The 17,451-nt window shown below is 45.8% G+C and overlaps 1 protein-coding gene across 5 annotated transcripts in view; it reads left to right on the top strand.

Moving 5' to 3' along the window:
* Positions 1-16,675: 16,675 nt before the first annotated feature.
* Positions 16,676-17,451, top strand: part of ATR (ATR serine/threonine kinase) — a 191,703-nt gene continuing 190,927 nt past the window's right edge. For all 5 annotated transcript variants that reach the window (XM_036352984.1, XM_036352983.1, XM_036352982.1 and 2 more), the window contains exon 1: positions 16,676-16,893. In XM_036352984.1, the coding sequence (XP_036208877.1) occupies positions 16,835-16,893 (59 nt within the window). In that variant the 5' untranslated portion in view covers positions 16,676-16,834. The remainder of the gene's footprint in view (positions 16,894-17,451) is intronic.

Here is a 17,451-nt window from a genome sequence, read left to right as displayed (position 1 = left end):
GTAGAGGGTGGCAGAGACTGTTCATTGTCCCCAAATGTCTTTTCATTTATGATATACTAGAGGCCTGATGCACGAAATTCATGGACAGGTGTGGTCCCTAGGCCTGGCCAGTGATCAGGGCTGATCAGGTTCCCTCCCTCCCCCCATCGCCATCACCCACCCTAGGTTCCCTGTCCCAGCCTGGGGCCCGACCTGGGGAAGGGACTGGGAGGTTGGCTGGCAAGACCCGATCACTGGATCGAGGCCTGCAGGCTGGGGACAGCTCCTGCATTGAGTATCTGCCCCCTGGTGGTCAGTGTGCATCATAGTGACCGGTTGTTCTGGTCATTCAGTCGTAACGGTCACTTAGGCTTTTATGTGTATAGATGGGATATCTCCACTTTTTAAAAAAAATAAGTCTTTATTGTTCATATTATTACAGTTGTTCCTCTTTTTTCTCCCAATAGCTCCCCTCCACTGGGTTCCCACCCCACCCCATGCCCTTACCCCCCCCCCATTGTCCTCGTCCATAGGTGTTCGATTTTTGTCCAGTCTCTTCCCACACCCCTCACACCCACTTCCCCTAAGAATTGTCAGTCCACTCCCTTTCTATGCTCCTGATTCTATGATATTCACCAGTTTATTCTGTTCATCAGATTTTTTTGTATTCACTTGATTTTTAGATTCACTTGCGGATAGATATGTATTTGTTGTTCATGATTTTTATCTTTGCCTTTTTCTTCTTCTTCCTCGTCTAAAGAATACCTTTCAGCATTTCATATAATACTGGTTTGGTGGTGATGAACTCCTTTAGCTTGTTCTTGTCTGTGAAGTTCTTTATCTGATCTTCAATTATAAATGATAGCTTTGCTGGGTAGAGTAATCTTGGTTGTAGGTTCTTGCTATTCATCACTGAATATTTCTTGCCACTCCCTACTGCTTGCATAGTTTCTGTTGAAAAATCAGTTGGCAGTCATATGGGTACTCCCTTATAGGTAACTAACTGTCTTTCTCTTGCTGCTTTTAAGATTCTCTCTTTGTCTTTTGCTCTTGGCATTTTAATTATGATGTGTCTTGGTGTGGTCCTCTTTGGATTCCCTTTGTTTGAGTTCTCTGTGCTTCCTGGGCTTGTAAGTCTATTTCTTTCACCAAGTAGGGGGAGTTTTCTGTCATTATTTCTTCAAATAGGTTTTCAATATCTTGCTCTCTCTCTTCTTCTGGCACCCCCATAATTTGGATGTTGGTATGCTTGAAGTTGACCCAGAGGCTCCTTACACTATCTTCATATTTTTGGATTTTTTTCTTTTTGCTTTTCTGGTTGGGTGTTTTTTGCTTCTTCATATTTCAAATCTTTGACTTGATTCTTGGGATCTTCTCATCTGCTGTTGTATCTCTGTAGATTATTCTTTATTTCAGCCAGTGTATATGCTTAATTTCTAATTGGTCCTTTTTCATATCCTTGAGGGTCTCACTAAATTTATCGGCGGTTTCTAGAAAATTCTTGAAAAACCTTATAACCGTGGTTTTGAACTCTATATCCAGTAGTTTGCTTTCCCCCATTTCTTTAATTTGTCACGTTTCTTTGTCTCCACATTTGGGCTTCTTCCCTGTGTTGATAGAGTGGCTTTGTGTGCTAGGTGTCCTTTAGGGTCCAGTGCCTCAGCCTCTTCAGTCACCTGAGGTGGATGCTCTTGATGCACCCCTTTGTGGGCTATGTGCACAGTCTTGTTTTAGTTAAGCCTTGACTGATGTTGGTATCACTGGGAGGAATTGACCTCCAGACCAATTGGCTGTGAGGACCAGTTGTGTCTACAGTAGGAGAACTGCTGTGCTGGAAATACCCTATGGGGCAGGACTTGCTTCAGTGGGGCTTTGGTGCTCACTGAGTCTGCCCCTTGAGTGTGTCACTTATGGATGTGAAGAGTTGTAATCTGGTATGGTCTCACTTTGACCACTAGGTACACTGGCTCTTGGATCTCCAAGGAGGTGCAAAGTCAGCCACTGCCTGAGGCCACTCAGCAGGAGCTACAGAGAGATATGCAGATTCCTCCTCTTTGTATGGGGTTTGGAGGTGCCCAGATGAGGTGCAGCTGTGAAGCAATGCAGGCTGCTGGCAAGCTTTAGACTTTCTTTTGGAAGCTCTGGGGTTCTTTGACCCAGCTGTAGTTTCTTAGGTTAGGCTGCAAAAGGCGAAGCCATTCATATGCAAAAGTCTCTGCACACAGCTTGGTTGGGGTTGTAAATTGGGTGGGGCATGGTCTCAGGGAATCACAGGGTGGTGCAAACAGCAATGGTTGCCCATCAGCCCTGCCCCAATAGGTCCCTGGGTCTCTGTGTCCCGCAGCCCCATGCAGGAACAATGAACACTGCAAGCACCTCTAAGAAAAAGCTGCCCTCGTGTTCTGGACCAATGCCAGACAGTCCAGTTTCTCCCCGTATGAATCTGGGTCCCCAGAGTCTCACCTGGAACTGGATTTCAGAGCAGTCGGGAGTTTGTATCTCCCTCCTGATTGAAAAAGACCACAGCGTACCCAGTTGCCAGCCCATTTCGCGCACCTCCATACCTCTGCTCTTCCGCACCTCTGCACCTCCTACCAGTCTAGATGCGCTTTTCTCTTTCCTTCTTGTTGTAGAACTTCCACTCAGCCAGCCTCCCCCTGGTTCCGGATGATATCTGTTTTGTCTTTTAGTTGTAGTTTTGATGTGATTGTGGGAGGCAGCAAGTGCAGGCATTTAACTATGCTGCCATCTTGGTTCTCTCAATATCTCCACTTTTGTAAAATTCTCATGATGCCACTTTACTTTTATGAAAGACCTACAATGGTACTTGTTGTCACTAACTGAAAGAAATCTGAAGAGGATCTTTGCTTTTAGAAAAATAAAAAATGAGAAAGAAAAAAGGTGAAAATAGTGATCAGCATTTGTTTTGCAGCAGTCCTTACAGAGGCATCATGCACATGAGCAGCAAGGGCTGTGCCAAGCTCCTTGCCAGGAACCACACTCAGCCTCTCAGCATCAAGGTGCCATAGCTTTGAACATAATTGTGCATCATTTGCAAGATTGTCCTAAGGTAGCAAAAGAGTCTAAGAGAGCACATAAGGGTGTCATGTTTATCGTAAAACTGGAAGTAATTACGTGTATATGGTATGATTTGTTAGCTTATTTGGGGGGTCTGGGAATGCCCACAGATTTTTCCAAATAAATTGATGGTATTTGTTTCTTTGCTTTATCCCATCCATTTTGACTTATGAAAGCTCTACTTTTGGATAGTGGGGAAAACCTGTACTTATGAAATTATGGGCTATCAAAATAATGGGATATTATGGACAAGTCAGTAACAGATACCGTGGACTGCTCCAACTCTCTCCTTGGATACCTTCCTAGAAAGCCAAAGTTATGTTTCAAGATTCACTTGTAGCTAGAGTTCCAGATATGACTTAGGTTCCACCAAGTCAGGTAAGACTTGGTTGAACATTGAATTGCATGAGATAGAGGCAAGGCGTGTCCTTCTTTTGGCAGTTTTTAATCTTTTCAGAGTTAGCAACTGCCTTGACAGGAAATTTGGGTAATTCTCATGATAAAGTCTGTTTCTCCCAAAGATTCTATGTATTATCTATATCTCTTAACAAACCTCCTTTTTCTTAAACTAGCAAAAGGGACATCAGTCCTGAAAAATGCATTATCCATCTGGAAAACAGGTTGTCGTACTAAAAAATGATCACCAAGTAAATGAGAAAATGAATACTAGAAAACTGGAGTACAAAATTCTTAGTAAAAGTAAAGAACACTTTTTTTTTTTTTTTTTTTTTTTTTTTACGGGCACTTACAACACACTGGGCATTGTGCCAAGTGCTGCTTTATTATTAGTGCATTTAATTATCAAAATCACCCTGTGAAAAAAGAGGTGAATAGCTTCACCAAGGCCAAATTGGGTAATAATTGGCAGGCGGAGGTTTGATCCTGGCAGTGAACAAAACGAAGTCCCCATAGCCATAGAACATACATTTCAGTAGGACAGACAGCTGACCATGTAAATGTATCATATGTCTGGTGGAGATAGTGCTGGGAGTAAAAATGAAGTGGGGTAAGGAGATTGATGGGGTGGGTGGTCCAGAAGGTCTTTATATAAGGGGACATGTGAGCAGGTGAACCAAGGAGTGACCCATTTGGGGGAGAACATCAGAGAAGTTCAAAGTTCATCTCTGAGCCCCAAGTTTTTTTTTACTGCCCCCCCCCCCGACTCTGTCTTCATATGAGGGCCTTAAAGTACAGAACACTTTTACACTTGGGGTTAACCTTCCTAAGCAAAACTCCAAACCCAGAAGCCATAAAGGAAAAGATAGATCTGATATAATAAAAATTAAAATTTCTTTAGGACAAGAATCAAGTGACAGACTAAGAGAAAATATTCTCAGAATATAAATCAGAATAGACATATGAGTAGATGCTTGAACTTGCTGGCAAGTAGAGAAATGCATATAAATACATATAAGTGCCTTACCCCAAATCAATTAAATCAGAACCTCTGGGATTAAAAACTTTCCACCCACATAATTTCAATGTGTAGCCAAGGTTAAGAGCCATTTCTCTAAAACATTAATTCAAAGTGTGGTCCAACTAACATCAGCATCATCTGGAAAGGAGCTTGTTAAAAATGCAAATTATTGAGTTCTTTTTAGACACATTGCATCAGAATCTCTGGGGCTCAGGAAATTGTTTTAATAAGACCTCCATGAGAGCATTATGCTAAGTGAAATAAGCCAGTCAATGAAAGAAAAATGCCACATGATCTCACTCATTTATGGATAATAAAGACCATTATAAACTGATGATCAAAAATAGATACAGAGGCAGAGCAACATCGAACAGACTGTCAAACTACAGCAGGAAGGCCGGGAAGGTTTAGGGGGGTGGGTAAGAGATTAACCGAAGGACGTGTATGCATGCATGTAAGTATAACCAATAGACACAAGACACTGGGGGGTATGGGAGGCTAGGGGAAGGTCAAGGGGAGAAAAAAAAGGAGACATATATAATACTCTTTGTAATACTTTAATCAATAAAACAATAAAAAAAATAAATTAGAAAAAAAAAGACCTCCAAGTGGTTCTGATACATTCTCAAGTTTGAGAACTCAGAAACCTCTCTACTCAGGCTTTAGGCAGGGGCATGTTAGCTAGAAACCCTCTGTGGCCCATTATTTCTGAGTTGTCTAGCAAGAATTTGCCTACCATGTGTGCTCCTCTCATCTTCAACGACCTATAAATTGCCCATTCTCACTTCTGAAATCTAATACTTTGTTCTTCCTTCACCTTTCTCCTTTGTCCAAATATGTCATATAAACCCAATGTTGCCTCACTGAATTTAGAATTTTCATGCATATGTTAATTCCCCATGCACATGTATTAAAATTTTAATTTTCCTGTTAAAAAAAGAGAAAGAAACCTTTCTCCTCAACCTTTATTTATATTGGGAAAATAACAGCAGATGAAACATATTAAAATATTTTTTAAAAAATAATGATTGCAATTGCAAATAATCATTACCATTCAAACAAATCCTATATAATAAAAGAGAAGCATACAAATTAACCGTCCCTCCGCTATGCTCAAGCCACGCCCACAAACCAATCAGGAGTGAGTATGCAAATTAACCCAACTAAAATGGTGGAGGCCACGGAGCTGGAGTGAGCAGGAGGCTTGGGTTGCCCCCGGCAATGGAGGAAGCCAAGTTTCCCACCTGCCCTGACCGGCCCTCGGCTCTGCTCAAGGATACAAAGTTTCAATTATAGAAGAGAAATAAATCCCAGATACCTGCTTCCAGCTTGTCATGGCCTCTGCTCAAAGAGGGGCTGGGAGCCTGGGTTGCCCTTGCCCAGCTGGACCTGGGTTCCGCTCAAGGCTACAAAGTTTCAATTATAGAAGATAAATAAATCCTAGAAAAAAAGACAAAAGAAAAAAAGGAGAGGCTGGGAGCTTGGGTCACCGGGGGGCGTGGCCAGCCTATAAACAGTCCTCAGCCCCTCACCCAGGTTGGCCACACCCCCATGGTGTGAGGATCCCTGCTGGGGGGCTTTGCCAGCCCGCAAACAGCCATCAGCCCCTCACCCAGGCTGGTCAGGCACCCCAGCAGGACCCCACCCTGATCTGGGATACCCTTCAGGGCAAACCAGCCAGGCCCCACCCATGCACCAGGCCTCTATCCTATATAATAAAAGGGTAATATGCAAATTGACCCTAATAGCAGAACAACTGGGAATGACTGGTCACTATGACACACACTGACCACCAGGAGGCAGACGCTCAATGCAGGAGCTGCCCCCTGGTGGTCAGTGCGCTCCCACAGGGGGAGCTCTGCTCAGCCACAAGCCAGGCTGATGGCTGCCAGCACAGTGGTGGTAGTGGGAGCCTCTCCTGCCTCCTCAGCAGCGCTAAGAGTGTCCAACTGCAGCTTAGGCCTGCTCCCTGCTGGCACGTGGACATCCCCCGAGGGCTCCCAGGCTACCAGAGGGATGTCTGACTGCCAGCTTAGGCCTAATCTCCCAGGGAGTGGGCCTAAGCTAGCAGGTGGACATCCCCTGAGGGGTCCCAGACTGCGAGAGGGCACAGGCTGGGCTGAAGGAACCCCCCCAAGTGCACAAATTTTTGTGCACCGTGCCTCTAGTTTGATATAAATTTAGTGTCATACTTAATAATATAAGTGACAATAATTCGTTAGAGATAGAAATCTTTTGTACACGTGGGAAAGTAGTCCATGTCCTAATTTCTGGTTCATCTCCAAATATAGTGGACTCCTAGTTTTATAATATAGCCTTAGTAGATGTAAAACTACTACATAAATAGGATAACAAGTAGCTTTACTTTTAAATCTCTTAAATACTATAAGTTCCCCTATGAGAACTAGATGCTATTTGTAATGTTTGTTTGTTTGTTTTGCAGTGTTTTGACTAAATTGGACCAGTGTATTTGGGCAATTTGACTATCCAGGATAATTATTCTGCTTTACTTCATTTCAGAATGTTGATTTGTGGTTATGTTGGTCTGTTATTTGAGGTTTTCTTCAATGAAAAACAGACATGTGCTTCTTTTTACCCATTAATCTGTCTCACAATATTCAAGTTACTGAAGTAAGGGAATGGCATAACAGTATTTGGGTTTTGAAAGGTTGCTCTGTCTGTTGTGTAGGACAATCCTAAACAACATCAGCATTGACTAGTAGTAAACTTAAAATTTATAAAAAATGCAAACTATTAAATAATAAAATAAATAATTTAAAATTGTTAAAATTATTTAATATGCAAATTATTGATTGTGTGTATTTTGAAGTGTATTCAGGTGTAGAAAGGAACTTGCAAAATTGTATTTTTATCTCATTTTTAAAAGATTTTTATTTTAGTGTTTACTTTATGATATTAATTATATAGTAAAATCTTGACATAATACCACAAACCAAGTAAAAAAATTCAATGCATTATGATGGAGCTTGCACAGTTAGGCTGCCAAGTTTGGGCATTTGACTGAGAACCAAGTGATCTTGGTCTCATTTGAGTTGTAGTGCCACCTAGTGGTTATTCCAACCCTAGTTTAATCATCAATGGGGGCAATTCTACATACGTGCTGTATGAAACTTCCAAGAGGATATTGGTTGATGACCTTTGTGGACTTGATCTGGGACACTGGGCTTAGGAAATGCCTAAGTCCCAAGCACACTGGGACCCACCTAAGCCTCTCTGCTTTCTGCCTCCGTCTCCCCTCACATTTCAACCCCCCTACCCCAAATTATAAAAAGGGAGATGAGAGGAAAACAGGAACCAATCAACAGTTGTATTATAACCAAATTTACATTATCATGAGTTTTATGTATAATACAGAACTAAATATTAAATATATGATATATATATATTAATGATATATATGTTATATATATGATATATATTATATGTGATAAATATTATATAATATATATATATATATATTGCATACTTTAAATATTTCAACAAGCCTGGCTGGCACCAGATGGTGGCTGGTTTGTTGCCTGGCAGGGCACATGTCCGGGTTGTGGGCTTGATCCCCAGTAGGGGATGTGCAGGAGGCAGCCAATCAATGGTTCTCTCTCATTGATGTTTCTATCTCTCTCTCCCTCTCCCTTCCTCTCTCTGAAATCAATAAAAAACATATTTTAAAAAATATTGCTTTCTTTTTTGATTGATTGATTTTTGAGAGAAAGGGGGAGAGAGATAGAAAGAAACATTGATTTGTTGTTCCACTTATTTATGCATTTGTTGGTCAATTCTTGTATGTGCCCTGACTGGGGATTGAACCCATAACCTTAGTATATCAGGACGACATTCTAACCAACTGAGCTACCTTGCCAAGGACAAGATTTGCTTTCTTTAAAAATAAATAAATAAATAAATAAATAATAAATATTTCAATAATGTTATTGAACAATTAATACAGTTGGGAGACTCCCAGTATAGAGAATAGATTTAAGGGATACAAGCCTAAAGGAAGAAAGGCAAGCTAGAACACTGTTGAAGTAATTTTGGCAAGAGTGATAGTTTGAAAGTAGAATGATGGTAATTGGATTTGGAGGAAAGGATAGCTTTGATATTTAGGAGTCCATATCTTTAAAAGATACAAACTGAAGTATTTACAGGTAAATTGATATGATGTTCAAATTTTCTTTAAAATAATCCAATCGGGGAGAGGAGAAGTGGGAGGGGTGGTTATAGATGAAATACAGACACACCATATGCTGATAACTGTTGAAGTTGGTGATGGGCATAAGGGAGTTCTCTAGTCTCTCTATTTTTGTATCTATTTGAAACTTTCCATAATAATAAGTTAAACAAAAAATAAAGTGCCTGGGAATAATTCAAGAGAAAAAAAATTCAGTTGGAAGAGAAAAGTTCAGACCTCAGTAGAAGCAAAGAATTTGGGAGTGATCAGCAGGTGGAAAGTTAAGTTAACAGAAGCTGTAAGAGTAAATGAGGTCACTTAGGAATAAAAAAGAGAAAGGAAGTTAAACTAGAATTATGCAGGTCAAAGGAAGAAAGTGTTCCAAGAAGGAGATATTAGTCTATGTTGTCAAGTGCTGCTGAGAGTTCAAGAAAGGAAGGGCTGATTGATGTCTTTTGGGATTTAGTCATATGAAAATCATTGGTGACTTTGGTGAGAGGTATTTAAGAGGGGGTAGCAAGACAAAGAGTATAGTGTATGTAGGTTTAGGACTGAGTGGGAGATAAACAATAGACTCAGCTGTATGAAAAACTTCAAAAGTTTAGTGGAGAGAAATATGTGGGTACCTGGAGGAAGGATTCCTACTTAGAATAACATCAACTGCTCATTTATTGATACACTGCTAAAAAAGTTTGATTTCTTTAAATGATCTACTACCCTCTGTTTAGTCTGTCCTGTACCCTCCTGCCAGATTTGAATGTAGCTTTGACTGTGTCACTCTTCATATAAAATATTGCAGTGCCTCTCTGTTGTTTACTGAGGTCTGTACAAGCATCCCAGACTACTTTAAATGTTCCTTAACACCAGCCAAACTGAATCACTCTACTCTCCTTCAGGATGCGTTTTGTTCATACTATTATTTCTAGTTAGAATATATCCTTCTTCTCCAATCTTTGTCTCTTGAAATCTAGTTCATCTTTCACACACTGTCTCAGATGGGGTGTACATTCTCTGTCAGCTCCTGATCTACCTTTTCTCCTCTTAAAGTAGGTATGATCTCTCCCTTCTCTGTATTTTTTCCAGTGCATGCTATTTACATATTTAATCTGGCACTTGTAGGATTTTGTTTTGCTTGTAATTTTCTGGGTTATTATATTTTTTCTACATCCACAGATTGTACATACTTGAAACTAACTTTGTCTTCCTCATCTTGTGTCACATAAGTAAATAACACAGTGTCTTGCACAAAAATACCTTTTGGAATTAAATCGGATTCCCAATTTATTGTCTCTAATGTTTGTTCTAATTCTGCCTTTTAGAATTGCAATGATATTCAGCTATTGCCTCCCATATAATAATTGTAATTTTTATAATCTTTCTTCATATGATCCAAAAATAATACCTAACATTAGTTACTTTTTGGTTGATCATTTTTCACCCTAAGCTTTAAAAAGGATATTTTCATACATTTTGGGATATCTTAACCATACAGATACAAATAGTAATAAAACATCCATCCAAATATAACCAGTGTTAAATTAGTCATGATTAATTCCGGTCCTATTGAAAGAAAACCCTCACAGATATTCTGAAGGCTCCTAATTTCATTTCCTATTCCCTTTTTCAATGGTATAGCAGTTCTGGTGTTGATGCATATCCTCCCCAGTCGTTTTTATACTTTTTATATATATATACTAGAGGCCCGGTGCACAAAAATTTGTGCACTCGGGGGAAGGGGGGCTCCCTCAGCCTGGCCTGTGCCATCTCGCAGTCTGGGACCCCTCGGGAGATAACGACCTGCTGGCTTAAGCCTGCTCCCGGGTGGCAGAGGGCAGGCCAAATCCCTAGGTGCAGCCCCTGGTCGGGCTCAGAGCAGGGCCAATTGGGGAGTTGGGGAGCCACCCCCTGTCATGCACAGAGCAGGGCGGATTGGGAGGTTGCGATGCCAACCTCAGTCACGCTCAGGGTAGGGCCAATTGGGGGGTTGGGGCACCGCCCCCTGTCACATTCAAGGCAGGGTCAATGGGGAGGTTGTGGCGCCACCCCCTGTCACACACTGAGCAGGGCCCATCAGGGGGTTAGGGAGCTCCCCCCTGTCACTCACAGAGTAGGGCCGATAGGGGAGTTGGGGCACCGCCCTCTACCACCCACAGAGCAGGGCTGATCAGGGGGTTGGGGCGCCGCCACTGTCACACTCAGGGCAGGGCCGATGGGGAGGTTATGGCTCTAACCCAGGGGTGGGCAAACTTTTTGACTCGAGGGCCACAATGGGTTCTTAAACTGGACCGGAGGGCCAGAACAAAAGCATGGATGGAGTGTTTGTGTGAACTAATATAAATTCAAAGTAACCATCATTACATAAAAGGGTATGGTCTTTTTTTTCAATAGTTTTATTCATTTCAAATGGACCGGATCTGGCCCGCGGGCCATAGTTTGCCCACGGCTGCTCTAACCCATGACACACAGAGCAGGGCAGTGTGTGTGTGTGGGGGGGGGGGCGGGGGTTGGGGCGCGCCCTCTATCACCCACAGAGCAGGGCAGTTAGGGGTGACCAAGCCAGCGGGGGGTGGGGCTGTGTGCAGTTGGGGGCGGCCAGGCTGGCAGGGAGGTGGCAGTAAGGGGTGACCAGGCCAGCAGTGGGGGGCAGCTAGGGGCAATTAAGCTGGCAGGGGGGCAATTAGTTAGGAGTGACCAGGCCGGCAGAGGGGGGCAGTTAGGGGTAACCAGGCTGGCAGGGGGGGCAGTTAGGGGTGACCAGGCAGGCAGGCAGGTGAGCGATTAGGAGCCAGTGGTCCAGGATTGTGAGAGGGATGTTCAACTGCCGGCTTAGGCCTGATCCCAGGGATCGGGCCTAAACCGGCAGTCGGACATCCCCCAAGGGGACCCGGATTAAAGAGGGTGCAGGCTGGGCTGAGGGGACCCACCCCCTCGTGCATGAATTTCGTGTACCAGGCCTCTATAGAAATATAAAACCCTACCCCGCCACCACTCCAACCCAACCCAGCAAAGGCTCCTGAAACCACAAAATTAGATCACTGATTCAGGCTAGCAGTTCAAAGTATAAAGCCTCATTCTTGAGGAATTCACATCTCTCTCCTTCCCCTTGGACTCCGAGTCCCAGAGGAGGTATGCAAGGTGTGGATGCGCAAATGAAAGCTCAGAAAAGTCACCCTTTTGGGGTCCTGTGGTGCATCCAGGTAGAAACAAACTGATCACCAACAGCCAAACATCAGACTCTGTCCTTTCCTCACCCTTGGCCTCAGCTCCAGACAGGCACTCCCCGTGGCAGGATACAAGGAGAGCCGAGTCTCAAATCTTTGCAGAGAGGGGAATGCTCAGGAGGCCAAGATAATAGAAACCTAAGGACCCAAATGCCTGGACCCATGCCGCCAGGGCCCGCTCAGCACAAGGCCAAGGGGAGCTCGAACCAAGTTCTGGTCCAATTCCTAACCTGGTCTCGACCTGCCATCTGGGGCATCCAGGGCCCCAGCGCGCACTGGAGTGTGTAATCATGGGAGGTGGGGGTGGGGGTGAGGGTGCTCTGGAGACCGAGGGCTCACTCCAACCCCTGGGGCTATCCACCTGCCCTTCCCTCCCCAAGGCACTCAACCCCAGCTGTGCCAGCAAAGTCCCTTTGCTGGGGTGGGATCGCAGGGGGCAGGCCGGGGGAGGAGTGGCCCAGGGGTGGGCAAACTTTTTGACTCGAGGGCCACAATGGGTTCTTAAACTGGACCGGAGGGCCGGAACAAAAGCATGGATGGAGTGTTTGTGTGAACTAATATAAATTCAAAGTAAACATCATTACATGAAAGGGTATGGTCTTTTTTTTTTTTTTTTAGTTTTATTCATTTCAAATGGCCGGATCCAGCCCGCGGGGCAGTAGTTTGCCCATGGCTGGGCCAGGCCCATGGCCTCTGCTGCGGCTGTTTGCACACATATAATTAGCTCTAATTATCCCAGGCTTTCAGTTTGGAGCTGCACCCAGGGTGAACACGCCCATGGAGCCGCTGCTCAGCTGAATGAATGAGCTCTCTTACTGGCTGGGAAGCTCTATCCCTGTCCACAGACAGCACCCTGTGTCATGTTGTGTGTGTTTGCCCAACTGTCTACAGCTGGCTTGGGGATATCTTTGTGTGTCCTAGGTTGCGTGTCTACACTGGCTGCTCGGAAGGTTTGCGAGTACCAGGCACCGATGAGGAGAGGAGGGGTGGCAAGTCCTACATAAACACAAGCCAGGAGCAGGGGCGAAGGCCAAAAATCCCTGGGATTTCGGATGTAATCGCTAAACCTAGGTGTCCTAAATAGTACTCTGTCTCCTCAGCCCCCTGAGCCATTTCCCAAACCTCAGCCACCAGTGCTCTTCTCCTGCAGGTGGCATAGCCAGGGCTCAGAGAGGTTAGGGAAATCACACTAGGGCACTCTCCAGAGCCTCGGCACAGGATTGGGGATTCGGGTTTCAGGCTTCACTCAAAAACAGGTGTGTGGGGACTTGGGAGGGAACACCTCTAGGTCCTCTTCTCTGTCTGGTCTTGGATCCCTAGCCCTCAGCGATCCTGGTCCTGAGTACTCAGTCCATTGCCCACCACATCCTTCCAGCCCTTTCCCTGAGGCCAGTTCAGCCATGTCTATGCTGAACAGAACCAGAGCACAGAGGAGAGCAAGCTCAGCCCCAGGGGCCTTAGTTGGAAGTGGAGGGATCCACCATCCCGAAGCAGGATTTCTCAGCACACTTGCATTGCCCTTAGGGCTGAGTCCCTCCCTTAGCCTTCCTGGGTTCTCTGTGTCTGTCTGTCTCACCCTGTGCATCTCTCTCCCTGTTCCTTGCTCTCTGATCCTGTTTACTCATTCCCCATGTCTCGATGGGCCTTTTGTCTCTGTCTCTCATCGGATCTCCGCCCGTGGAGAACACCCTTGCTGCCCCCGCAAAGGAACACACACCTGCAGAATCCGCCTTTTCAATAAAAAATGACAAGTAGGAAACAGAGTGAATTAAAAAGATAACTTAAAAAAAATCCATGTGTCTGCAAATGTGTTCCAAATGGCAGCACTTCGACGGGGGTGGCAGGGGCGGGGTGTGTTGGCCACATGTTCTGGAGCCTCAGACTCAGACACAAAGTGTAGGGGGCTCAGCACCTCGCTATGGACCCCTCCCACTAGCCACCTGGGATGGCAGGGTCTGGGGAAGGGACTTAGTCTATACTCACCCTTGTGGACCCCCACCTGATTCTGTAGACCCTTTCCCCTGTTCTGGCATCTGCAGGTCCCTCTTAATCCCCCAGTACCTCCAAACCTTCCTATGCTGCCCCCAACTCTCTTTCTGCACCAGCCCTCCTGCCCCCTCACCCTCCCACACAGATTTCACCCTCTCCCTCTCTCACCCCCAATCTTTTACTCCATACTTCTTCCTGCCCTGCCCTTTGACTCTGGTTCTATTCTGTCCTCCTGCCCCAGACCACCCAGCCACCCTGGCTCCGGGAGAAATGGTTAGAACAAAGCTTTCTTTGGCCAGAAGAGACTCTCCAGGGAGCTGCATGCAGAAAGGCACTCCCAGTCCTGTACCTGCAACTGCTCTGTCCTGCCAGATGCCAATCAGAAATTGTCTCTCTAGAGACAGAGGGTAGCAGAAGTAGGCTGCTGTCCTTTGAAGCCCCTCATCAGGAGGAAACTCTCCCCCCTAAAAAAATAAAAAAGTTCACCCTGCTGCCTCCCTTATCACTTTCAGCAACCCTCTTTTGCCCCTTTCTCTGGAAATGGAAGGATTAGAGCATATATATATCCTATCTAATAATAGACAAACATGGTAATTGACCATAACTTCGCTACACCTCCCATTGGCTAATCAGCACGATATGCAAATTAACCGCCAACAAATATGGCGGTTAATTTGCATACGTAGGCTCCAAACGGTGGAGTGAAGCCTGACGGCCCAGGGCCAGTGGAGCAGCGAAAGCCTCACAGCCGTGGGGCCGGCTCTGGCCAGAACTCGGTCAGAGCGAAGGCCTGGGGCCCAGGTGCCAGAGGCAAACCGGTGCCAGCAGCCAGGGGAAAGGAAGGACTATTGCACGAATCTCTTTGTGCAACAGGCCTCTAATATAAATATAATAAGCAAATCGACAGAATGGCCGAACGACCACTTGACCAGTCACTATGAGGTGCATGACCACCTCTCAGTCCCTCCCTCCAGCTGGCAGGCTGTGATCGCCCAATGGTGAATGAGGAATCGAGGGTGGGTGGCAGCGGGGGGATGGGACCAGTGAGCGGGCAGAATGGCCAACCACTCGGTCCCTCCCCCTGGCCAGCAGGCTCTGATCACCCGATGGCAAATAGGGAATCAGGGATAGGTGGTGGCGGGGGTGGCGCCAGGCGCCAGCAGCCAGGGAAGATGGCCCTGATCACAGGCCAGGCCTAGGGACCATAACCACTCACGAATTTTGTGTGCTGGGCTTCTAGTCTATATATATCAAAGCCTAAACAACTGTTCGACTGTTAGTTATGACATGCATTGACTGCCAGGGGGCAGACGCTCAACATAGGCAGGGAAACATGGAACAGACTGATGAATGTCAGAGGGAGGGGGGAGGGGTAGGAAGAGATTAACCAAAGATCTTATAAGCATATTAGAGGCCCGGTGCATGGATTCATGCACCAGTGGGGTCCCTCAGCCTGGCCTGTGGGGATTAGGCCGAAACTGGCAGTGCGACATCTCTCGAGGGGTCCCGGGTTGTGAGAGGGTGCAGGCCAGGCTGAGGGACCCCAATGATGGATGAATCTATGCACTGGGCCTCTAGTTTTTATATAAAATAAAAATATATATAAAATTAAAAAAATATATAAAATAAAGATAAAAGATGGAATGAGAACTTGTGCAGAGCCTCTAATTTCTAATCCCATGTTCTTTCCACTATATAATTTATCCATTTAACAGATATGTACTGAACACCAACTATATGCCAGGCAATGTTTTAGGTCAATAAAACAGACAAGATCCTGCTCTCAAGGAACCTATATTCTAATTGGAGGTAAATGAAATATTATATACTATACTATATTGGTTCTCAGTGTTATGAAGAAAAATAAAGCAGGTGGAAGGGGAAAGTGTGAGTGTAAGTTTGCTAGTCTACATGAGGCTCTCTGGTGGCTGCAAATATCTGAAGAGGAGCAATGAGAGGGGTGCCAGCAGCCAGGGGAAAGGAAGGCCTATTGCACGAATCTCTTCATGCAACAGGCCTCTATATAAATATAATATGTAAATCGACAGAACGACAGAACTGCAGAACGACCATACAAGGTCAAGGCAAAGGGTACAGCAAATGCAAAATCCCCAAAGCAGGAGGATATGTGGCTGTCATTTCATAACTTGGATTTTTTTTGTTTAGATACTGTATCAAAGAACAAATGTAAGTATACTGCATGGCTTTGCCTGATTAAATGCATACTTTTGACATGTTGACAGTCTCTTACAATAACTATATTTCAAATATAAACAAATTGGGTTGAACTAAAAAATGTCTACAGCCAGAATCCATTGATTTACTTTAGACACCTGTTAAGGGGTCAACACAGTACTGCTGCTGATTTGATGAGATATCTATAAATACAATTAAGCCACTTTTTAAATATTAAGAGTTAGGAGAACCCTCAAGGAAACCTGAGTAACTTCAGGTTGAAAAAGACTGCTGAAACAGAAAGGACAGGAGGAGCCCCCTTTTGCAGAAAGGCTGCCAAGAGAGTGGGAGGAACACTAGAACCCTAACGCGTGGGGGCTAGTCTAGGCCTTGACCCGCTGAACTATCTCAGTTTTCACCAGTGAAGCGAAGAGTACGGCCCGTGCCCTCAGGGCCCCTTTCCTCTGTACTAAGATGGGGTGTTCTGCTTTGCGAACCCTTCAGGTGGGAGTCACAGAGCACAGGGCTCTGCTAAGCCCTCACTGCGCCGCCAGCCTGCACGCCGCCCGTCCGCCGGAAGCCGCCGGGAAAGGGGCGGGGCGCGTGCGTCGCTGGCCCCTCCCACTCGGCCTCAGTGGAGACCGGAGGGCCGGCGCGCAGCACCCACCGCGGCTTCCGGGAGGAGTTTTGGGCTCCGCGAGGTCCCTTCCAGCGCTGAGCCGCCCGGCAGAGGCCGTGGAGACGCCGCGAGCCCTCTCCGCGTCGTGGACGAGCGTCGCGCTCCTCACCATGGGCGAGCCCGGCCTGGAGCTGGCGTCCATGATCCCCGCCCTGCGGGAGCTGGGCAGGTAGGTGCCCCCGGGCCGCGGCTCCCCTGTAGGGTGTCGGTGCTCCGGGGCGGAGCAGCGCCTCCCTGGGAGAGCGGTGGGGATGCCCGCGGAGAGGGAGGCGGCCGGGACTGAGGCCAGGGCCCGGATGCGCTCGCCCCTGCTCACTTCCCGTCGCTGGCTGCGCTCACCTGCTTCTTCCCTTACGTGAGGGACTGCCCCAGTCTCTAGGATTTATGATGGCTCGTGGAGGAATGGGGTTTTTAGCTCCACATTTTGACTCAGAACTATCCATGGGAGAAAAATCATTAGTTCTGATTCTGTGCAAGGAAGGCTAATTGCTAGGAAAGACAGTTCGATTCCTTCTTCGAAGCGAAACCGTAGGCCATTCTGAGGATGGGACCCCTTTCGCTTGGACCACCGGCCCCAATCCCTTATTTCAGTCAGAGAGTCCGGGTCGGGCATGGCGTTCACGAAGTGCACAGGATGTTGCCGGAAGTTGAAGATAATTTAATATAGTTTCAGTTGCAAAAGCTTGTTTTCTGAAAACCTAAGAGTAAAATATAAACCAGTCGTCCC

Source organism: Myotis myotis, unplaced genomic scaffold (genome assembly GCF_014108235.1).
Source record: "Myotis myotis isolate mMyoMyo1 unplaced genomic scaffold, mMyoMyo1.p scaffold_m19_p_2, whole genome shotgun sequence".
NCBI classification, from domain to species: Eukaryota; Metazoa; Chordata; class Mammalia; order Chiroptera; family Vespertilionidae; genus Myotis; species Myotis myotis.
This window is presented reverse-complemented; position numbering and strand designations above follow the sequence as displayed.